Source organism: Phocoena sinus, chromosome 10, assembly GCF_008692025.1.
Source record: "Phocoena sinus isolate mPhoSin1 chromosome 10, mPhoSin1.pri, whole genome shotgun sequence".
NCBI lineage: Eukaryota > Metazoa > Chordata > Mammalia > Artiodactyla > Phocoenidae > Phocoena > Phocoena sinus.
In genome coordinates this window covers 91,506,512-91,530,832 of record NC_045772.1, presented here as the reverse complement: position 1 = coordinate 91,530,832, position 24,321 = coordinate 91,506,512, and the positions used below count along the sequence as shown (strand labels likewise).

The window sequence follows — 24,321 nt, the reverse complement described above, 5'->3', positions numbered from 1 at the left end:
TATATCCACTATTTTATCTTCCAGCTCACTTACCCGTTCTTCTGCCTCAGTTATTCTGCTATTGATTCCTTCTAGAAACATTTTTAATTTCATTTATTGTGTTTTTCATCATTGTTTGTTTGCTCTTTAGTTCTTCTAGGTCCTTGTTAAATATTTCTTGTATTTTCTCCATTCTATTTTCAAGATTTTGGATCATCTTTACTATCATTACCCTGAATTCTTTTTCAGGTAGACTGCCTATTTCCTCTTCATTTGTTTGGTCTGGTGGGTTTTTACTTTCCTCCTTCATTTGCTGTGTATTCCTCTATCTTCTCATTTTGCTTAAGTTACTGCATTTGTGGTCTCCTTTTCACAGGTTGCATGTTCATACTTCCTGTTGTTTTTGGTGTCTGCCCCCAGGGGGTAAGTTTGGTTCAGTGGGTTGTGTAAGCTTCCTGGTGGAGGAGACTGGGTCTTTCTTCTGGTGAATGAGGCTGGATCTTGTCTTTCTGGTGGGCAGGACTGCATTTGGTGCTGAGTTTTGGGGTGTTTGTGAACTATTATGATTTTAGGCAGCCTCTCTGCTAATGGCTGGGGTTGTGTTCCTGTCTTGTTAGTTGCTTGGCATGGGGTGTCCAGCACTGGAACTTGCTGGTCACTGAGTGGAACTGGGTCTTAGCATTGAGATGGAGATCTCTGGGAGAGCTTTTGCTATTTTATATTACAAGGGGCTGGGAGGTCTCTGGTGGACCAGTGTCCTCAACTCGGCTCTCCCACCTACAAGGCTCAGGCCTGACACCTGGCTGGAGCACCAACACCCTGTGAGCCACAGGGCATGTTTTGTCAAACTGTATATGATCTGGACTTCCCTCGGGCTCTCTCCAGCCATGTATTCTTATGTAGAGGAGTTGAACTAACCCGATGGGTCCTTTTATCTTTGGCTGCAATGGGTCTTCATTGCTGCACGCGGGCTTTCCTTAGTTGCGTTGAGGAGGGACTACTCTTCCTTGTGGTGCGTGGGCTTCTCATTGCAGTGTCTTCTCTTGTTGCGGAGCATGGGCTCTAGGCACAGGGGCTTCAGTAGTTGTGGCATGTGGGCTTAGTTGCTCTGTGACATGTTGGATCTTCCCGGACCAGGGCTCGTGGTTCTGTGTCCCCTGCATTGGCAGGTGGATTCCTAACCCCTGTGCCAGCAGGGAATCCCTCGATGGGTCCTTTGTATCAAAAAAGGCCAACATCAACTCATCAGAGAGAAGAGAGAGAAAAAATGGTGGTAGATAAAAAGTGGAGGGAGAGAAATGGGAAGAGCTTTGTAGACTTGGTTTGTTTGATGGGGGAGTTTTAGGTAGAGATTTGAGCTGTGAACAGAAAAACTTTCAGACAGTTGTAGGATGTGAGACGTTGAGAGTAAGACATGGGAAAAGACAAGTCAGAATGGCTTTAGTTATGAATTGTATTGTTTTAGATAGTAGAAGATTGAGAATAGCCAAAAAATTTTGAAATCGTTTTTAATTAATGTTGCCTACTAGTTTGTATTTTTAAAATTTGTGTATCTTGTAAAGACTAGACCACATGAAGCTTTAACTTACATTTGGATTTTAGGTAATTATGAAAAACATTTATATAGATATTTCCCCCTTACTACTCAAGAAATGTATTCTTTTTTAAAAATTAATTAATTAATTAATTTATTTTTGGCTGTGTTGGCTCTTCATTGTTGCACGCAGGCTTTCTCTAGTTGTGGCAAGAGGACACTGCTCTTCATTGGGGTGCATGGGCTTCTCATTGGGTGGCTTCTCTTGTTGTGGAGCACGGGCTCTAGGTGCTTGGGCTTCAGCAGTTGTGGCACACAGGCTCAGTAGTTGTGGCTCACAGTCTTAGTTGCTCCGCGGCATGTGGGATCTGCCCGGACCAGGGCTCGAAACCATGTCCCCTGCTTTGGCAGGCGGATTCTTAACCACTGTGCCACCAGGGAAGTCCAAGAAAAGTATTCTTTCATGAAAAAAATATTTGAAGACACCCCCAGAAGTGACAACAAAGATATGAGAGAGACAGTGATATGATTACCAGGTTTTTTTTTAGCTTGTACAGGAATTTCCTCATGCGAGATGGGCAGTATGGTATAACCCAGGCAACAGAAGCTATAGAGAAATACAAGATCTCCTATTCCACCTGTCTCAGGAGGAAAAGTCAAGCATGGCCACACCTTTCAGAGCCAGAAGTAGCCTCATGTTTTTAGTCATCCATCATCCATCCATCCATCTATCCATCCATCCAACCATCCATCCATGAATCTGTCCTACAAATTTATTGAGCAATTACTATGTGCCAACACTAAGCTGGAAATATAGTGGAGAAAAATACAGGTATGGATCCTACTCTCATGAATAAAGTGTGTTCTTAGATCACAAATTTAATCAGTGGCCCTTCTCTACAGACATTTGTTTAGGCAGCCAGCTGGCCCTAGAGAAGACCAAATGATGTGTTTTATCATTGGACTGACATTTTTTTCTTCAGGTAAAAATCACGGTTTCCTTTTAATTGACACCGTTTCCTCTCTTGGGTGCTACTTTGGTAATGATTAGGTCCCCACCTCTCAAGAACATTGTATCTGAACAGGCTGAGACAGAGCCAGTGTGAACACAGACCCCAAACCTGGGCTTTCGGAATAACAAGAACAGAAAAAATCAGCCTTTTTCTTCACTTACAAAGGAGTCACTCAGAGGGTCCAAAGCTCTGTTTTCCAAACGTAGAAAACCTGGAGCTCAATGCAAACTGGAAACCAAAATATATCAGAACTGAAGCATAGTGCTTTGTCAAATCCTCAAGGTCTGATCTTCCTGCCTCTTCTACAAGGAATGGCCTGACTCCAGTATTTTTAAAGGAAGATGTTTTGTTTCTATTTCACTTTCCAACTGGGTATCAAATCTACTAAAAGGGATACAATGAATCAGAATAAGTCCGCTCACTCACAAGACACTCCCAGATAATGATTATTGGTTGCAGAGTTTATTCAGCACGTTATTTCAAAGCGGCAAAATTCAGGACAATCTGAGAAGAGAATTCAAAAGCGGCAGCTACATTTGCTGATAGGTTCATGCGAGACACACATTCATACGACCCATTTTTCAGTGTATACGTCAAGGGGCCAAGACCCCTGATCAGCACAATAAGTTATTTTGTCCCTTATAGTGCACAGCACAACAGAGGCAGGGACACTTTCTTGGAGATGTTCACACGCTCTGAAGGAGGCCGGAGCCCAGCGCCCCGGGCCCTCATTAGCTGGACCCCTCCTCTTCTTTGGTTACGGTGGCCTCAGAGGCAGCCGTTTCCTCTAATCGATCCGCTGGCTTCTCCTCTTCCTCCTGGGGATAGAGGTCCGGGTACTTCTGCATGGCGCGGAGCTGGTCTACACAGTCCGACCCCTTGACATCCTCTGTGCTGCAGTGGAAGCAGGAAAAGCCCACCTTGAACTGTTCCCCACGCGGGCCACTGGCCATCCCCCCAAGGCACGGGCAGTTCCAGCTGATGTTGTCTCCATGGGGCAGCATCCGTCCGCGTTCCTCGTACGGATCATTGGGGTCGTCGGCCGCCAGCTCCGCGTTCCTTGGAGTTTCATGGTCTTCTTTGGTTACAAATATGCTTCGATCCTTCCCTTCCTGCTGGCTGTAGGCCGTGGTGCAGCCCGGCGCCCCGACCTCGCGGCGATTGCGGACGTGGCCTCACGCCGTGACCTCTCCGCTGTGGGGCGGGTGGCTTTGGAGCGACATTTTTATGGGCACTCAGCAGTACTTTTGTTTGCAGAACATTGCAAAAAACACTGATGAGAAGCTCGGACTTCAGGGAGAGAATGAAGGAGGAGGAAGGTTGGCAGAGCTGCCAGGAATTACTGTGGGGAGAAGCATCTCAGAATGGTATGTCCTGGAATATACACGGAAAGAGTTATCCCTTTTCTATAGTATTTCTGTGACTAAAATAATGGTACAGTAATAATGAAGCTAATATATATCCCCACCAATTCCACATCTTCTGCTCTCTGTCCTTTCTTATCCTTTCTCTAAGTCTTTTTCAGACTGCTACTAGGCATGTTGTCTTTGAGAAATTTTCTTGGCTCCTGTTAGATTTTTTTCTTTCAGTTCCATGAGATTCAGCTTTATTTACAAAATGTTGGTTTTATGAGTTCATATTATTCTTTTACTGGCAGCTCTAAAACCCTTTCTCTTGCCAGTAAAGGGAAAAAGGCAAAGAAGAGTTAGGAAGCAACATCTCTGAAGATAAAAAACAGAAATCATTTTCTAGGACATCAAAAGGCAATGAATTGAGAAACACCTAGCCAATTTCGTGAGACAGTGCCGACCTCTTAGCTCTGTTCTAAGGGAAGCCCCTTGCATGGATTCTACATCTCAGATTTATTAATCCACATAGCTTCCCATCCATCAAATCCCTCTCTTTTTCTTAGTTTGTCTTAGCTGAACTAAATGAAAATCAATCTTTGTTGAACTCAAGTTTGGGAGAGCATCTGGGGAAGCCGGGGCACAAACTTCTGGGGAAGGGCGAAGTCTGGAGGTTAGCTGAGCTCTTGGTTCAGAACAGCTGTAATTTTTCTATTCTTCCTGTATAGATGATTTCCTCTACCCTTTTCTTTTCTATTAAAATCTTCATTTAAAAAAAATATGATAGCAGATATCAAATAAAATTATACAACTATCCAAGTAATACTGATATATCATACATCATCTTTGCTACATACTAAGCACTGTGATAATCACTTTTTATTCATCGTGTTCTTTACTTCTCATAATAATCCTACATACTGAGTATAATTATTCACATATTATATATGAGAAACTTAAGGCTCAAAGAGGTTACATATATATATATATATTTTTTTTTTAATCAAAGCTTCTTTATTTATTTATTTTTGGCTGTGTTGGGTCTTCGTTTCTGTGCGAGGGCTTTCTCTAGTTGCGGCGAGCGGGGGCCACTCTTCATCGCGGTGCGCGGGTCTCCTACTGTCACGGCCTTTCTTGTTGCGGAGCACAAGCTCCAGACGCACAGGTTCAGTAGTTGTGGCTCACAGGCCTAGTTGCTCCACGGCATGTGGGATCTTCCCAGACCAGGGCTCGAACCCGTGTCGCCTGTATTGGAAGGCAGATTCTCAACCACTGCGCCACCAGGGAAGCCCCAGAGGTTACATATTCAATCCAAGGTCACACAGCAATTAAATGGCAAAGACGGGATTCAAACACAGGGCTGTTTGATTTAGAAGAATATGATTTTAACCACTGATACAATCATACAGTATTCCCTAATGTTCTGATACTTACTTAAATAATTCTGTGACTGTGTCTACAGGGATCCTTGAGTTCCCAGTTTCAGAGCTAAAGATAAAATTAAACAAAGATATACATACTTAACATAATGATTTATTCAATGTCCTTTAAAATATGAGAATAGAGGGCTTCCCTGGTGGCGCAGTGGTTGAGAGTCCGCCTGCCAATGCAGGGGACACGGGTTCGTGCCCCGGTCCGGGAAGATCCCACGTGCCGTGGAGCCGCTGGGCCCCTGAGCCATGGCCGCTGAGCCTGCGCGTCCGGAGCCTGTGCTCCGCAACGGGAGAGGCCACAACAGTGAGAGGCCCGCGTACCGCAAAAAAAAAAAAAAAAAAGACAATAGAAATTAAGGATTTGCATATTGCCACTTAATCCCAGATAGTTAAATGACTTATAAAATCAGAGAAAGGGATGCATTAGGTATTGGAACCTAAGTCCCTCATTTCTTTATCCAGCACTCTGCACACTAAGTTGTCTTGTCCAAACAAGCTCCAACTCAAATATGTTGGTTCCTAAAACCTTTCATCTCACTTCAGGAATCACCAAGTCTCACTTCAGGAATCACCAAGTCTCATCCCAGTCTATGAGCAATCATGTTTGCTGACTGTCATCTGGTATAAGAATACAGGCTCCGTGGTGTCTACAAAGCCAACTTCTACAGTTACTTAGACCCCAAGCAAAACTGGAAATCTGGGCTTAATTTACAAGATGCTCCTTCAACTCAAAGCAAAATAGAGAACAGGTTCTGCGTCTCCTATCTTTTTGGGCCTTATAAAACTTGACTCACAGGACTGTTGGATGGATTAAATAGGACAACACATGTAGAGCACCTCCATTAATCTCTGGCATGTAATGTCATGGAGTACGCACACACACACACACACACACACAATGTTATTTCCAAAAAGATAGGTTTAACTCCATTGGTTTAGTGTTATTTTGGTTTTCCCCCAATAGTCAAGGAATAGATTAAGAATGACCAAAGCAGAGGAGAGTAGACGAAAAGTGGGAGTGATTGAATCAGCAAGGTCTCGTCCAATGCGAACTAAATTGGAAGCTGAAAGAGCTCAATTTCGTTCTGACACTGCCATGCAATGCCTATGTGACTTTTGAAAAAATCGTTTAATTCTCTTTCTAAACATGTGTTGAAATAGACTGCTATAATTGTGTGCTTCTAGATTATTTCATCCTTGGAATAGATAAACAAGATAGAGAAATAATTATATAATCCAGGGTTTGAAGGAACACTGTGTTCTTAATGCTATTTTGAAAGTGGTTCTTCCAGGGCTGACTGGTGTTTGGGTGTCCACCCCTGAGCTTGAAAACCACTAGCAAGATGCCTTGCAAAAATTTCACTCAAATCACCACCTCCCAGCTGGCCCTCTCTGCTGTCATTTCCCAGTGCTGTCAAATAACTTCATTCATTCAAGTTGGACATTGATACGCTTTGAAATCCTTGGGACAAAAAAAAGCAATCTTTTTAGCCGGGGTTTGGTCAGTGGAGAAAAATCTCATGGCAGAGATCTGAAACTCTACAGTTCCTCTCCTTTGTTTCATCATCTAGTCACTGCAAACCCTGGAAATAGGATGAAAGTCAGAAAATGTTGGAAGAGGACAGAAAGGAAAAATTTCCAGGTTAGTAGTAGGGAGAGTATAGTGCAGAACACGTCTGCTGATCAAGGTAAAAGTGAACAGGCTGTGAAAGAAGAGATTGTTTCCACATCTGACTCCTCCCTGTTAGAATTGTGATGGAAAATGCTGCAGTGAAATGTGGGTTGGGATGACCTGTGGAAATGTAATTTAGCCTGCCCACTGCTGTTCACTTGAACAGTCCTGTAACCAGTGCTTGTCTGAATCTTGGTGGCATCATCCCTGACTCTGATTCTTCCAATTTATCATTCTCCCTGTTTCCTGTCTTTCTTGTAATCTTACATTATTTCTTTCCTGCCACTATGAAATTTTAAAAGAGATTTTTATTTTGTTGAGGGGATGAGGGGATTTTTCACTGGAGTGCTTTCTCTGGCTTTTGGTAGGAGATAAATGAGTGCAAGTAAGAATGGGATCAAAAGGAAGGGAAGAGAAACTAAAGGGAACAAGATGTAATTTTTGGTTTTGTTTTGTTTTGAGAGAGCAACAGAAGGGCAGGAGAAATGGATATGGGGTAGGGACCGGGATGAGTAAGGAGGAGAGTCCGGCGTGAACACTTACTCTCCCACCAGACTGCGAGGTTTTTGAGGTTACCCGCTGGACCTTTTCATTTTTTTAAATTTATTTTTTATACAGCAGGTTCTTATTAGTTATCTATTTTATACATATTAGCGTATATATGTCAATCCCAGTCTCCCAATTCATCCCCCCCACCACCAACTTTCCCTCCTTGGTGTCCATACATTTGTTCTCTACATCTGTGTCTCTATTTCTGCCTTGCAAACCAGTTCATCTATACCATTTTTCTAGATTTCACATATATGTGTTAATATACAATATTTGTTTTTCTCTTTCTGACTGACTTCACTCTGTATGACAGTCTCTAGGTCCATCCACCTCTCTACAAATGATCCAATTTCATTCCTTTTCATGGCTGAGTAATATTCCATTGTATATATGTACCACATCTTCTTTATCCACTCGTCTGTCGATGGGCATTTAGGTTGCTTCCATGACCTTAGCCACTGGATCTTATTCATCTTTCTAACATACAACAGCTGCCCAGTGCTTGAATTGAGTCAGTAGCCTATCCCTTTTATATCCCCAATTCTCTGGTGACATAGTAGATAGTGGAAAAGAGCATGTGTTTTGTAGTCAGCAGGACTGAATTTGAATTCTGCTGTCACTTAGTGATCTCTGCCATTTCTCTGATTCTCATTTTCTTTATCTGAAAAAAATGGGGGTGCTGATGGAAAGTAGTTTATAAAGTTGTAGTGAGGATTAAATAAGATAATGCATGTGAGCATCTAGCAGGCACAATGTTGGCATATGGTAAATGTTCCATGAAAGTAGTTCTTATTATTCTTGCTGATTAGTGATGTGACCCTAGATAAGTCATTTCCTCACTGTAGCATGTGAAGGATGACAATTGTTACATAAAGTGTTGTAAAGATTTAATGAGATAATCCTTGTAAACTACCCAGTAAGTGCCTGTAATATAGTAGTTGCTCATTAAATGTTAGTTCCCTTCCTTATATTCCCAGCTGTCTGTCCCATTCTTTTCTTTCACTTTTCCTCTGAATGTAACCAGTTCTCTAGCCAAACTGAACAACTTGTTCTAAGATGTCCTTCAGTGTTTGCCATCACATCTTTGCTCATTTAATTGCATAATCTCTTTTTCTGCATTCCTGTCTCTGTCTGTTGCAACCTTGGGCATCTTTTAAGGTTTATCTCAAATACAACCTGCTTCACTATGTATTACATAGTAAGCTTCCCAACTAGGTTATCTCTCCTTCCCTAAACACTCCCTTAGCATTCTGTTTTATTTCTTTAGTAGTGCACACCTTCTTCCTCTTTGAATTACAGGCATTTCTGTTCTCCGTATGTTCCCCCTTTCCTCAGCTATTGATGGTACAATCACAGGTCTCTTCCCCTTCTCACCCCAGGCACATTTATCCACCAGGGTCCAACTATCTAGGAAACTGTCATCTCTGGAAAGACTGGATTCTTTCTTGCTGAAAGAAGGAAAAGACTCTCTTGTTGAATTCACATATTGAGTTAAATGCCTCTGATGTGTCCTCATGGTAACCCTAGGACACCCTTTCATAAATCACACCCGGTTTCACTGCAAAATACTGAAATTGCCTGCTTGCATGACAATGAATTTTAAGCTCCTCAAAGGGAAGTCAGGGCTTGTATTCTATTCATCTTTGTAGCCCTAGTCCCATATACATTGTCTTACCTGAAAACCTTGTTCAGCGCTTGAAAACTGTAAGAGCTCAGTGAAGTTACCCTTAACAATCCGCTCCCGCAGTCTATCATAACACACACTAAATATCTCTCTGCTGGTTAGTTGAAGGATAAATTTAACTCCTTGCAAAGACAGGAAATTGCTATAATCTGAAACACAAAATAATTGTAAGTATGCTCAAAGAAGGGAAAAATACTATTTCGCTCGTATTTTCTCTACCTTTGGCTTATATGGTAATCCAACTATTAAATTAGCTGATTATCCACTTTGTGAAATAGCATTGTTCCTGAAAAGTTTTCAGATGATAACATTGTAAAATCAAATTATAGTGTAAGTACAGGAAAAACTGTCCTTTCTCTTCAAAGAAAATCACTTGAGTAGCAAGAATTCCTCTGGAAGAGTAAAATAAGAAATGTTCCCTTACTGTGTGTGGGATGTAAATATTCCCCTTGCGGGTTTTTCTTTCCGTGTAGATTTTTACACATGGATCTGCTGGAGCAAACCTGTATATACAAGTTGAGGTCATAGAAAGAAACTGACTCCATGTACAGCACCAAACGTTTGCAGATTACAGATATAAGAATTTCAGTGGGGCTTCCCTGGTGGTTCAGTGGTTGAGAATCCGCCTGCCAAAGCAGGGGACATGGGTTTGAGCCCTGTTCTGGGAAGATCCCACATGCTGCAGAGCAACTAAGCCTGCGCGCCACAACTACTGAGCCTGTGCCCTAGAACCCGTGAGCCACAACTAATGAGCCCGTGGGCCACAACTACTGAAGCTCACATGCTTTGAGCCTGTGCTCTGCAACAAGAGAAGCCACGGCAATGAGAAGCCCGCACACCACAACGAAGAGTAGCCCTCACTCGCAACTAGAGAAAGCCCATGTGCAGCAACGAAGACTCAACACAGCCAAAAAAAAAGAAAATCAATCAATCAATTTATATAAAAAAAAGAATTTCAATGGACAGAAAACAAGAATATAGGAAGATGGCCAAAAGGCTATCATTAATTAAATAATTAAATTAACTACTTTTTTCATTAAGTTAAAAAATGAATAATATTTATTAAACAGTTTCATTTCTTTCTTGTCTTCGCTTTTTTTCTGGTTCACCAAAACAAGCCTCTCATCTATGCCAACTATCTTAAAACAAAGCACAATTTTTGTTAGAAAAGGAAAAATGTGAATGTCTTATTTAGAAGTAATATACAAAAAGTTCATTCACAAAAAAGAGAGACTAAGGCTATCTCCTCTCTCTCTACGTGCAATTTTTTTTACGCTCACTGAACATTTGCTGAATAGCTGAAAGGAAGAAAATTTTGTGCCATTTTCACCTTTCCCAGAAGTTGTGCTGTATTTCTTGGAATGAATTTCAGTACTTTCTTTCCGTCTTCAGATGACATATGAACTTTCTCACAAGGTCAGCAGCCAGAGGTGGAGGATTTGTGGGGATACACATTTTGAAGCCAAAGATTCTTGGGAACGAGAAATAACTCGAATACAGATATTGGCTGTTCTCTATACTGTGGAATCCTGAGAAGAGCAGGGCTTAAATACTTAATATGTTGGTGCCACGAATAAATCAAATGGACAATGGTGCAAAAGTAAAAATGTTCCCTGCAACAATTGGAGGTCAGTTGGCAACTTTAACTTGGACTTCTCAGCCTTACATCTCAGCCTTACATTTGGTCTTCATATTGTGCTTTGTACCTAAACTCACCCCTTCGAGGGCCAGGCACAGTTCCTCTGGCTGAGATTTTTCCTGTGTGTGCTCAAGGAGAAGTAAAAAAACGGACTTACTGCTCCTCGTGCCAGCATGTCTTTCTGTTGCATGAAAAGAAAGCAACCACATGGACTGCCATGAAGAGATTTGGCAAACCTGGCTTGTAGGGTTGATTTCCATATGGTGTAAGATTAGAATTAATTATTCAAACGAGGGCAGTGAAAGAACCCTCAGGCATTTTGAATGTTCTGAAAAAAAAAAGCTCAAGAAAGGAAAAGATACTGGAACATTTCAGTGAATATCTAAATAAATTTATAAAGGGCGTGGCATATAACTTATTATTTAAACTATCTAATCTAGGACTTAAATGATACTTTAAAGAAAAAATTCCCACCAGTGACATGAACAAAAATTGATTAAAAAAATAGAATATATGCATACAAAAGAAGCAATTATTAGTATTCTTCTTTTAGGATAAAAAGTATGCAAACAACTGAGCAAGTCTATAATAAAAATCCATAATAAATGTATGTAAATACAAAATATAGTCTAAAATATTATTTTGATAAAGAGAATATAGTTTATCTTTATAAAGTTCTTATGGGGACACTTGGAACTGTCAACTGACTTGTCCAAAAAGATATCATGGCTTGGATGCCTTGGGTTTTACCTGACTTCAAACAGTTCTCTGTGTGCATGTTTATATGTGAGTGTAGATATAATTTGTATTGGATTATATACCATTTATATTAGATTATAAGTATCTAAAGAGTGAAGATTATGTATTCTAATATACATAATATCTGTATTCTAATATAACACATGATGCATTGTTTGGCAAATAGTAAGCACTTAATAATTATTTGCTAGATAGAATTTATAAAAACAAGTTAACATATTACTGACAAGGCAGTTTCTAAGAACAATAATAATTCATTCATTTGCTAATTTTTCTACAGGACTATTTTTCACACACACACACACACACACACACACACACACAAACACTGTATTTTATTTTTACAAGAGATAAATAAACTGACACCAAGCATTGTAAATGGATGACCACAAGAAAAGCAACAATGATTGCAATTACGAAACATGAAACACACTCATACTACCTCATAATATTGACATTCAGTCCAGTAATCCTCCACTGTAACAGCTCCTTTACTTTGCAGAGAAAATTGATTTCTACAAGACTTTTAAACTACTACTTACTTTATTCCAGATACTGTTGTTTTTTTTTTGATTTTCTCTTGTTAACTTTTTAAAAAAAATTTTTATTGGAGTATAGTTGATTTACAATATTGTGTTAGTTTCAGGTGTACAGCAAAGTGAATCAGTTATACATATATCCACTCTTTTTTTGTTTGTTTAGATTCTTTTCCCATATAGGCCCTTACAGAGTATTGAGTAGAGTTTCCTGTGCTATACAGCAGGTTCTTATTAGTTACCTATTTTATACATGATAGTAGTGTGTATATGTCAGTCCCAATCTCCCAGTTTATCCCTCACCCACTTATCCCCTCATAACCATAAGCTTTTCTACATCCGTGACTCTGCTTCTGTTTTGTAAATAAGTTCATTTGTACCCTTTGCTTAGATTCCACATATAAGCGATATCATATGATATTTGCCTTTCTGTGCAGATACTGTATTAATTGGAATTCATATCTGTCCTCAAGAAAATTATACTCTATAGAGAGGATGATATATAAACAAATAATTATAAATACTGTGAGAAAGTCTTAGTTATGTAAAAAGTTTTGTGCTGTAGAAAATAGTCTTAATAAGGTGGTAATTCTAGTTAATGTAAATGGGCCAAACTCACCAATTAACATACAGATTATTAAAATAGATTTTTAAAAAGAAGTCTAATAATATGTGTTCTCTCAGAGAGAGACACATTAAAAAATATAAATATATATATATATATATTATGAAGGAAAAGTACAGTGAGTTGAGAAAGTACATGACAGAGGATCCAGGCTTAGTTTAGAGGGTTAGGAAAAAATTTCTTGAAGAAGAATATTTGATCTGCAATTTGAGGTATAAAAAGAGTTAAATGTATAAAGGGGGTAGTAAGAACAGGAAGAGAAAGAGTCTTACAGGCTCAATATAAGTTGTAAGGTGCAATTAGGCTTTGTGGGTTTTTTTGTTTTTTGGCGGTACGCGGGCCTCTCACTGTTGTGGCCTCTCCCGTTGCGGAGCACAGGCTCCGGACGCGCAGGCTCAGTGGCCATGGCTCACAGGCCCAGCCGCTCCGCAGCATGTGGGATCTTCCCGGACCGGGGCACGAACCCGTGTCCTCTGCATCGGCAGGCGGACTCTCAACCACTGCACCACCAGGGAAGCCCAGGCTTTGTGTTTTTAAAGGCACAAGATCTTAAGTGTTCTCATTACACACACACACACACACACACACCACACAAAAGGTAACTATGTGAGGTGATAAGTGAGTTAATTAACTTGACTATCGTAATCACTACACACATTATATACCTTAAAAAATCATATTGTATAACCTAAATATATACAATTTTTATTTGTCAATCGTACCTCAATAAAACTGGAAAAAAAAAAAACAAAACGACATAAGACCAGGTTGGGGAATTAGGCAGGACCATGTGAAAATGCCAAAGATCTAACTTCTTTGAACCTTAAAGGTAATTGAAAACCATTGAAAAAGTTTAAGAAGGAGAAGAGTGATATAATTATATTGTGTTTTAAAAAAAATGAGTTTGGCTGCAGTGAAGAGAACAGATTGGAAAGAGGTAAGAGTTAACACAGGGAGATCAATTTGGGGGGCCATTGTTGTAGTCCATGTGCTAGAGTGATGGGAGCTTAAACAAAGACGATGTTGAAAAGGAAGAAAGGAAGAGGGATATGAAAGTCGTTTCGAAGGTGATGTTGAAACAATGAATGCAGAGGTAAAGGTGTGGTGTCAGAGACGGCTCCTTTGCTTCTGCTTTGCACAATCGGTGCTAATTTATAGCAGTTCGTAGTTTGTGGGAGAAATCAAAATGGATATGGTGAGTTGAGGTGCTTTCGTAATATCTAGGTAGAAATATAGAGAAAGTGGTTGGTGTTCAGTGTCTGATTTGAACTGGAAATACAAATCTGAGGGTCATCAGCCCATGCAAATAAAATGGTTACATTTATTTTTCAAAATAAATGAAAATATACCTTTTCCTAAACAGGTTCCCACCTGTCTTCCTCCACAGAAGGAACGGCTTGGTACTCAGGGATGGATGAAGGGGATGAGTCCTTAGGGGTAAGCGACTGTCATTTCCTTTTGCTTACTATTTTTCAACTCCTTTACCAGGAACAATAATAAGCCAAATAATGATAGTAATAATACTAAAACCAAACAATATATCGCACAATCTCAACAAAATTGAGTTATATATAGTGAATTTAAACCAAATAAGCTCACTGGGATGATTTGCTCAGAGTAGGCGATCAATACGCATTTGTTGTTTGACCAAGTCACACGGAAAGTATTGCTAAATCACTTTTATAATGATGGCTTATAATTGAGTTTGTTGTGAGAACCATGACTCTGGCCATAACTACTTCTGCACTCTCCTTTAAGAAGACAAGAGAAAGCCCTTCCCAATCTGGAGGGGATGACTCTGGCTACCATAATTCAGTGACAACATAACCTCAGACCCAAAGTTTCAGTCTGTCACTTAGCCTTTGGTAGGCCATGGGACTTCACACCTAATATAATTTGGCTAACATGAAGTGTTTTATAAGACAGGCAACGTGGAAAGAACTCGGTAATTTTGCCTAAGTTTTTAACCACTCACCTTCCCAAATACTGCCTCCGTCAAATTAATTTACAAAGATCTTGTATTTTTCGTGTCTTTTTCCATCCCCTCTCTAGGGACCAAGGACTTGGCAAGAACCTTAGCTCTAATAGCCCCATGGGATCAGGCTGAACAGTCATCTGGAAGGACCAGAAAAAGACACCAAGTTCAAATTATTAGCAAGGAAAGGAAGTCAAGGGGTAAAACCAGAGGGACAATATATTATACCTTGGGTCCTAGGGTAGAGTTTAGGGATGTGTAGACAGGAAATGTGGCCAGAAATTAAGAGATCAGTAATAGGTCTCCTAACCTAGTGCAAGGAGACAAGAATATGGAAAAAGGTCCAGAATGTAGTTGTGAATAAGCAAGGGTGTAGGAGTTTCTTTTATTGGGGCTGGGAGGATGGGGGCATTTCAAAGCTCAGGATCATCTCAGACACCTGGGTCCTTTTGCATCACACGCCTCCTTTCTTTTAGATTGCTCCCCTCTCCCTTTGCCTACCTAAATCCTTTCTATTTTCCGTGAACCAGCTCAGGTCCTATATCTTGTGTAACCATTGATACAATATTTAATTGGCCTGAGAACTAGTGGGCAAAAGTCTACTCGGGTGAAAATCTATTTCCTAATAAAAATGCCAAGTCATAGTAGTATGTTTGTTTTAGGAGGTAGATGTTGCCATCTTTTATGTTCCTTAAAGAATTTTGCCCACTTTTCCCCAGAACTTTCAGTGAGTTTTTCTCTTCTTTTGCTACTGAAAAATTGCTATTTTCAGGAAATAATTACTGAAGATGTTTTAGTACATTAAATTTAATGCATCATATACTTACTGTGGGTTAGGAAGCATGTTTTACTTACGTTGCTTCATACACTTTTTAAGAAAAATAATATCTATTATTTATGAAGTCCAAAATATATTCCAGATATTTCACCTTTTTTATTTCTAATTTTCATAAAACCCTTCCAGATACGCATGTTATCTCCATTTTGGGTTTAGAAAGGCTAATTTGCTCAGAGGTTGAACCAGTAGATGTTGAGGCTGAGATCAGAGCTCAGGTTTGAGTTCTCTCCTCTACTCCAGGCTGTCTTGGAATAGTTGTCGACTTGATTAATCTGAATCCTTGATTACATAGTTTATGTCCCTCATCTCCTAGAGCTTCTGTGGCCATCTCCAGAGCCAGCCTTCACAGGAGCCAGAGAGAGAGAGAGAGACCCACAGTTTGTGCCTCCTCATTTCAAATGAGAAAAGCTTCAGTTTCTTTCTTTCTTTTTTTTTTTTTTTTTTGGTTTTCTTCTTCTTTCTTTTATGCCTTCACTATTCTTTGTCCTTTTACTTGTTCATAAACACTCATTTATTTTTAAAGTGAGTCTTCAATCCTACTTCCTATCTCCCTGATGTATTTTTCTATCAGTAAATCCCTGGTCTAATCTGAAAAATTTCCAAAGGCTCTTTAGGTAACTAGCTAAATTCCAAAAAGTTAATTTGTTCAGCTGGGGCTGCTAATTTGTGTGGCCTTCCTATGGGGGGTGGGGGAACATACATACAGTTTCTTAGAGTAGAAAACCAATAGATTCCAGCAAATTTATTCTTGGAAGAAACCAAGCTAATCTGTATGCCCCAGACAGCTCTGAGTCTTCTGACGGTCATGGTCATGTGCTCGTACATTATCAGGTCAGCATAAACATGGTGGTGGAAAGAAACTATTGAAAACAGGTTTAGGGATGTATCCCAGAGATCAAAACTATGTACTGAGTTCTCAGTGTGTGCTATATGCTTTGTAAAGATGTATATATATATAATATACCATATATAAGAAATATATTTTAAAAATTATATATATATATAAAATATATAATAAATTGTGGCAGTAGGATGTGATCAATGCTGTATTATTCAGGGCCTGTCCTGTGTGCTAGGGGAGCCCAGAGAGACCCATTTGACTGGGGCCCTTGATGACTTGATGAGGGGGCCGCCAACAGGGAAGGTGCGGTGGGCATTCTAGGTAAAATGAACAGCTAGTGCATAGCACAAACCAGGGAAAGAAAGGAAAAACAAAGAAAGTTTGTGAAGTGTGTGACATCTGCTTACTCTGGAATATTCCTCAAGTATGATAATCAGTGCTTGCTCTGTGTCAAGCCCTTAACTCGTGCTATTTCATTTAATCTTCAGCTAGGAAGTTAGTTCTGTTATTATTCCCATTTTACATTGCAGAAACTGGGGCACAGAGAAATCAGTAACCTTGAGAACGTTCACGCTTTTATTACACCGTTAATAAGTAGTAGGATCAGGCTGTCTGACTTCAGAGGCTGTGTGCTTAACCCCATGTTATACTCCCTCCTACCAGGCCCTTCCAAGTGTTTGTTGAACTAGAATTAATATTAGTGTGGTTCCTCCTCTGGGTCACTTGTGTGCTTCACTAATCAGAAACCCCTATATTTTAATAGCACTTCACAAAATCTCCTGAGGAGAAACAAAAAGGAGCAGACCCCAAAAGGAAATGAAAACCTTTAAAGGTGGAAGAGAGAGAGCTGAAAACAGACTCAATCCTGGATTTAGTTATAGGTCTGAATACCGTGGTGGGACAGGAAGTGATAAAGGTTACATCCTTAGTTAACACTAGAAGGGCAGTGAGTGCCAAAAAACATGGAAGGCAAGATTCAGACAAAACGTGTCTCCTTCACGGGGATTAATGCACCAACTTTTATAAAAGGAAGATAAAGGATCCTACTTGGGTTCAGGTAATTCGTTTTTTTTTTTTGTCATGTGCAGCTTGTATGACTGTCAGCTGCCTTTAGGAACTTCATATATTCTTGGCTTTATTATTCACAGAGGCGATCCACATGGATCTGAGGCAATAAGCCCATGTTGGAGCTTTGGATTCCAAGGGCTTTGAGCGAGCAGACTTGCGAGAAAAGAGTGAAAAGGAAACAAGGAGGAGGATGTTTATTTTTCAGAAAGAAGCCCTGCCCTCACTTCCTGAACTCAGACCACTCTAGACTTTTTTCCATTTTGCGCAATGTTTGCAACACGGAATAAATTTATTAAAACCAAACAAACTAGGCTATGAATTTTGGCATTGAGACTCAGACAGAAATAGAATCAGCTGCTTTTGAGTCTAGTCTAATGATTGATTTACAAACCAGTGGTAGATTAAGGCTGTGCTGGAATGAACTGAACCAAAGTTATTTTCATTCTGAGGGAACGATAGGGAGGCAATATGTCTGTCCTGGCGCCCAGGACAGGAACTAGTCTGTCGGTTCTGCCCTCCTTTTCCTTCAATTTTCAAAACTGAAAATGTTAGTTCAAGGAACCCTTATAATCACTTTTCCCACCACCTTATTTTATTTTATTTTATTTTTGCGGTACGCAGGCCTCTCACTGCTGTGGCCTCTCCCGTTGCGGAGCACAGGCTCCGGACGCGCAGGCTCAGTGGCCATGGCTCACGGGCCCAGCCGCTCCGCGGCATGTGGGATCTTCCCGGATCGGGGCACGAACCCGTGTGCCCTGCATCGGCAGGCGGACACTCAACCACTGCGCCACCAGGGAAGCCCTCCCACCACCTTATTTTGTGTGGCGGAAACTGGGACTCAGAGAAGTAAGATGTCTTCCCCTTCTGAGCATGGGATCAAACAATATGTCACACAGTTACCAGACAGTACCTACAAAGGGGGATTTTCCGTTTTGGCTCTTCTGGGTTGAAAACCCAATGTGGGAACAATTCAGTTTGCACACAGGTGAGCGCACATTCTGAGTCAACTCTTTATTAATTGATAGACTCTGCGTTTAAGGATTCTCCTGTTTTCTCCCCTCTACTTCTCAGCCATTCGAGCCTGCCTTTTATGGTGCATCTGGACAAGGGTGTGTGCGTGTTTGTGCAGGACGAGTTCACTGGAGTTTCTTAGTCCGGGCCAAAGTCAATGTGTATTTTTATATCTCAGAATGCTTTCCATTCTTCATCTCATTTTATCCCGACTGTATACTTGTGAGGAGATAGAAAGTTACGATGAACTCCATTTTACATGCAGGGAAAATGAGACCAAGAGATATTCTCAAGAAGACATGCTGAATTTAATGGGCAAGTCCAGATTCAGACCCAAATGTCTCCTCTCTCACCTCAGTTTTCCTAACAGCAGGCCTCTTTCCCACCATTCCCTCCCATTAATATGAATTAGAAAAGTGTCTGATAAAGGAAGACTGGAAGGTACGTATGCTCCTATGCTCATTTTCACAAAAGATGCTTCTGGTTAATTTGTCTAATATGTTGGGCTAATTTTAAAAAGCGTTTGGATTCTTAAGAGTCACTTCTTTTTTGGACTTTGTTATTGTAAAATTTAACTTTCCATGTCTACACTAAAAGAGACAGATCCTTTCACATGCTTCTTTGTGGACAATCCATGCCCAACCCTTCTAGTGGAAAATCATTTTACTGTGACAGATGATAAAAGACTAGATGTCTTAAAAACAAAACCCATGACAGTCTTTTAAGAGCTGAGCAGAGGAGTAACTCTGACGGAAGGCACAGCTGCTTGGAGAGGTGACTTTTTCCTTAACGAGATTCCTATTCCCTTGGAGTTTCTTCCCTTTCATACAACTGTGACCACTTCGATCAGATCTTAAAGGCTCGATCTCTCCATAGGAAGAAAAAAAATGAAACCTTTTATCTTGTTGGATTTTTGAGTATCTGTTTATTTAAGGATAAATTGAAACATGGTCAAGAATTTGTGGAGGTGCATGAGAAATTAATATTGGCTTCACAAATGAAAGAGCCTTTGCTGTGGTTTGGGTTCTATTCCATTTTTGGTGACTAAGAGCTGTAACTATTATATGGTCTGTTCTAAATGCATCCCTTTTAAGATCTTGCTTGATGGTTATCACAGCTTTCCTCATTCATTCTTTACTTATCTAGCAACCAAATCCTTTTAAGTTTATTCTTAAAATTTTATCTCTTCTTGGAACTTGAGAAAGTTGTGTTTAAAACCGGATGTCTTGAAAACTATGTGAAAATTGTGTTTGTGACTTTTCGGAAATGGCTTTTGCTAAGATACTGAAATGTAACCAGAATCACACAATTAGAAAATGGTGACTTTCTCCCTGAGGAAATGCTGATGAACTTGAATATTTTGTAACTTAGCAAATTGGAAAATGAGACGGTGGAAGGAGAACTAGAGGGTCATAAGTTGATGACAATTCTAAAACTGTCACCCTGAGTAAGTTGCCATTTTAACACCTGGTCTAGCTTCCATAATTATATCCAGCCTTAACCTCACTGACTGCCATCCTTTTCCAAATACTAGCTGGCCCCAACACAGCAATAGTTCTCTGACCCTTTAGCCCTTGGCTTACAAATCAACATCCCATCATTGGCGAATACCATTCTTGCATTTCACAATCATGTAAATACCTTACCACAAACCACCTGCCTGCCCACAAACACCTAACATTTCCACTTACTGACTGACTTAGCCTCTTCCCCTCTCCAGCCCTGGTATATTAGTAGTGGTGTGAAGGGAAAAGAGCAGGTGGAGTGAGTGGAATGAGTCAATCCAAGTAATTATTTCCCATTTTTATTCTGTGGCATGTTTGTTTGCCTAAGTGCAGTGGAGTGCCCTCTGGGACCAGTAAGATTCTCATGATCATGGAGATAAAAGTGGAGAGTGGAGGACCAGGCCAGAACTTTCAATATACTGTTCAGTATGTATCTGCTTCTTCCTGGATACTTCGTTCCCTGACTATGCCCCTTTGTGCTATCCCCTCCTACTAACTCAACCTGCCTCAACATCTCCCCCATGTCATCACCTGGAGCAACATCCTAGGAAGAGGTAAAGATAGAGGGAGAAGTAGAGACAGAGACCATGAACTGTAGGAAAGTCATAAAGGATGGACATCAGGGTTGGTAATTATTAACAAGAAAGTGAACATACCAGAGGGAATGAGGAGCAGGAAGTGGAGACAGGAAGGTAAGGCACCATTGACTCTGAACATAAGGGAAAAGATATTTAATAAGTGATATGATAGTGTTTATGAAATTGAGTTGGTATAAATAAGCATTATGGTCAGAATTGAGAATTAAATCTAATGCTAGTTTTTGCTCACTCACAAATTACTATTCAAGTCTTCGCTTTCCCTTTTTTGAGTATACATCATCATCATCTTTAAAATATTTGAATACTTACTGAGTACATTAGAAATTCAGACCATGTTGGAAGGAGTCATTGAGAGGACATTGACCTGTGAGCTGGACCTGGGCAACTGGAGGCTCCTCACCCACTCCCCTGTCCTTAGAATGTACGTTCTGCCCACTGTTCTCATGGCTGGAGCCATTTCAAGGACACGGCCTTGAGAGAGTAACGTGTTGTTGAGGCCATCTGGACAGTATACGTGACTGAACCCTGTTAAGATCTCTGTATAAACTTTTAAGATTCTGGTGGGCAGGTACAGAGATCTACTAGTCTCTCGGCCACCTAAACAAGCCTTGGATGAATATCCCTTGCTGATTAAAACTGTCACTTACTGACCTGGAGTGCTCTCTTGCTTCTGTCTCTCCTTGGTCTCAGTGTGCAGGGGCCAATTTTAGATTTCACCTGGGGAGCTCTCAAGTTTGAGAACCAACAGACCAAATTCCCAGTTAACTTCACATTTGTCCTCTACTGGAAAACCAGATGGCTGGGGATGGGAAGGGGTGAAGTCAACATATGGGGTCTAGTCTGTTTCCTGAAACATCTTCGCTGCATGGGAGACGCAATAAATGCTTGATGAAAGGGTGAATGGGTGAGTGACTGTGAAAACAAGTCACCGGAAGCCTGCTCTAACCCTTCTTCTGAAGATAACATAAGCAAACATTCACCCCCAATCCCAATTCAGTGAAGTAGCTATATATTTTATTTGATAAAACAAATTTATTATTTCCTCATTCTTTTGCATAGCATTGGTACAATGATTATGGTAGCCTGAAAGAAGATACTGTGGTGAGCAGATCACCCCCAACTTCTTTAGATCAGAAGCACTCTTCCCGTATGTCTGAGTGGCTTATAAACAACAGAAATTTATATCTCATGGTTCTGGAGGCTGGAAGTCTGAGACCAGGGTGCCAGTATGGTTGAGTGAGGGTCCTCTTCTGGGTGGCAAACTTCTAATTGTATCCTCACATAGTGGAAGGGGAAGGAAACTCTGGGATCTCTTATAATGGCACTAATCCCATTCACAAGGGTTCCACTCTCCTGACCTAATCATCTCCCAAAGAGCCCATCTCCTAATACCTAATCACATTGGGTGTTGGAATTTAATATTTGAATCCTGGGGTCACACAAACACTCAGACTATAGCAGCCCAGCTGCTGGGTGTGTTGACAGATGACAGTTCTCAGCAGAATTCCCACTCACTAACTTCAAACCCAGAGATTGTCCTCTGCTAAGGAGAGTCACCTTGCCCACAATCACACCCTTTCCTGTGTGTGGCTTGCATCAAATGATCAACATCAGGGTATAAAGACCCCACCCCCATTCTCCAATTTGGGATAATTCTGCAAGGACATTTCAGCACCAAATAGCCCCATGGGATGATCTGGATATTGTGTGACTAGATCACATCCCAGCTTTTCCTTCTGCCCAATCCTACTTTCTTCATTTCCTCACAGGTCCTAAGAACATCCCCCAATAAACTTTCTGCAAGGAAATTCAGTCTCAGAGTCTTCTTTCTGGGAAACATGACCTGTAACACTACATTTTAAATTAATTAATTCATTTATTTGTTTATTTTTGGCTGTGTTGGGTCTTCATTGCTGCGCGCGGGCTTTCTCTAGTTGCGGAGAGCAGGGGCTGCTCTTTGTTGTGGTGCGCGGGCTTCTCACTGAGGTGGCTTCTGTTGCTTTGGAGCACGGGCTCGATGTGCATGGGCTTCAGTAGTTGTGGCACGAGGGCTCCGTAGTTGTGGCTCAGGGGCTCTAGAGTGCAGGCTCATAAGTTGTGGTGCACAGGCTTAGTTGCTTCCCAGGATGTGCGATCTTCCTGGACCAGGGCTTGAACCATGTCCCCTGCATTGGCAGGAGGATTCTTAACCACTGTGCCACCAGGTAAGTTCAACACTACATATTTGTTAATTTTTAAGTTCTTACTTCACTACAGCTGGAATTATGTCAAGTCTTATCTATTTTTTCTTCCTCAAGCCCAGGCTAAAACTATGTTACTGTATTAAGACTAGTAGCTCTAATGTAGAAATTGAATCCTGCTATTAAGACTTAGTGCAACTGTTTGGACAACGACACATTAAAGTCTGGATTCCACACAATTTTTCAGAACCTATACATGTAGCTTAACCCCCTCATCCTTCACTCTCCCTTACCTTCTGCTCCTAGAGTCACTCAGATATTTCACTGTGAAGCTCACAGAAATGGTTGCAGAATGGAAAGAAAAAGAATGACACCCTGGCCTATCTTGGAAATGACTTGAATGAGGGTGAATCTCATGCTTGTTTACAAAGGTATGATTTTAAAATTCATTTGTTTCTTTGATTTCTTGAGTACCGTTTCTTCAAAGGTTCAAAACTCAAAAGAAGTTTTAAACATCCTTCTTTTTCTATTCTTAGGTCTCTGTATGTAAAAGTGCTGTAATTAGGAGCATGTGTCAGATATATCCCACTTCCTGTTCTATTTTCCTTGCTTAGGAAACCAGATCCTTCCAGAAAGGTGAAATAAATAGGACTGGTTCCAAACTCAATTGTGAAGTAAAGTTTGTCCATGATGAGCCTCTCCCCTTTTGTGGTAGACTCTGTCCCTTTGTTGTTCCTCTTCTCCAACTCCGGGGCTCCTCAGCCCACTGCCAGCCTCCCATCCATCCCTCTCCACAGCACCCCCTTCTCCTTTATCCAGCTTTCTCTGTCCTAAAGTTCTCTGAATCAGTCTGATGGCTTCCATGCTGCCTGTTGTCACTACAACTGAAACTTCCCTGTTCTATAGCTCATCACCCAAGGCCAAATTTTCTCTCTTAGGAGGCAACTTTGCCTGACATCCTTGTAGTTGGTTAGTAAGTATTTAAATGTATGAATGAATATATGAATAAATGAACTGTTCTCTAATAATGCACCACTTGGTACCCATCTTATCCCTCCACACCCAAGGTATACGTGTATTAATAAGGGCCTGATAAAGACAGTATGCCTTCCTTTGTAGCATGACCAGACTAGGTGAGTTGGGAGACAAATCTCACGACAGGTGAGTGTGAGAGGATTGTATTAACCGTATGTTTCTGATGCTTGACATCTGGGGCCTTGCTGACCCTGGAGAGATTGCTCCTCCCAGAGCTAGCCAATTCTAGAGGTAGTAAACAACTCATCTGCTAGAGTTTCTTTCACATGCAAATTAACAAGTCCATGTTCTATACCCATACTGCCTCCTTTACTGAACTCTCACAAGGCTCTTACACTCTGGGACAAAATCCATTTGCCCTAATAACACCAGGGTCATGTTCGGGGCAACCAGGGACAGCTTCTATGGCCCAGAGTCTGCTGAAATTATTCAAACCAGCCAATCCTGCTTACCCTGCCTTGACTGTCCCTTCCCACAAAAGCCACAATGAAGCCTCTTGC

General features: G+C 40.8%; 1 protein-coding gene across 1 annotated transcript; it reads right to left on the bottom strand.

Moving 5' to 3' along the window:
• Nucleotides 1–3,257: 3,257 nt before the first annotated feature.
• Nucleotides 3,258–11,627, bottom strand: LOC116761231 (mitochondrial intermembrane space import and assembly protein 40-like). The gene is made up of 3 exons (XM_032646973.1): nucleotides 11,600–11,627; nucleotides 9,202–9,359; nucleotides 3,258–3,677 (listed from the first exon to the last, which is right to left on the bottom strand). Exons 1-3 carry the CDS (start codon nucleotides 11,625–11,627, stop codon nucleotides 3,258–3,260), a joined length of 606 nt encoding a protein of 201 aa, XP_032502864.1.
• Nucleotides 11,628–24,321: the final 12,694 nt, after the last annotated feature.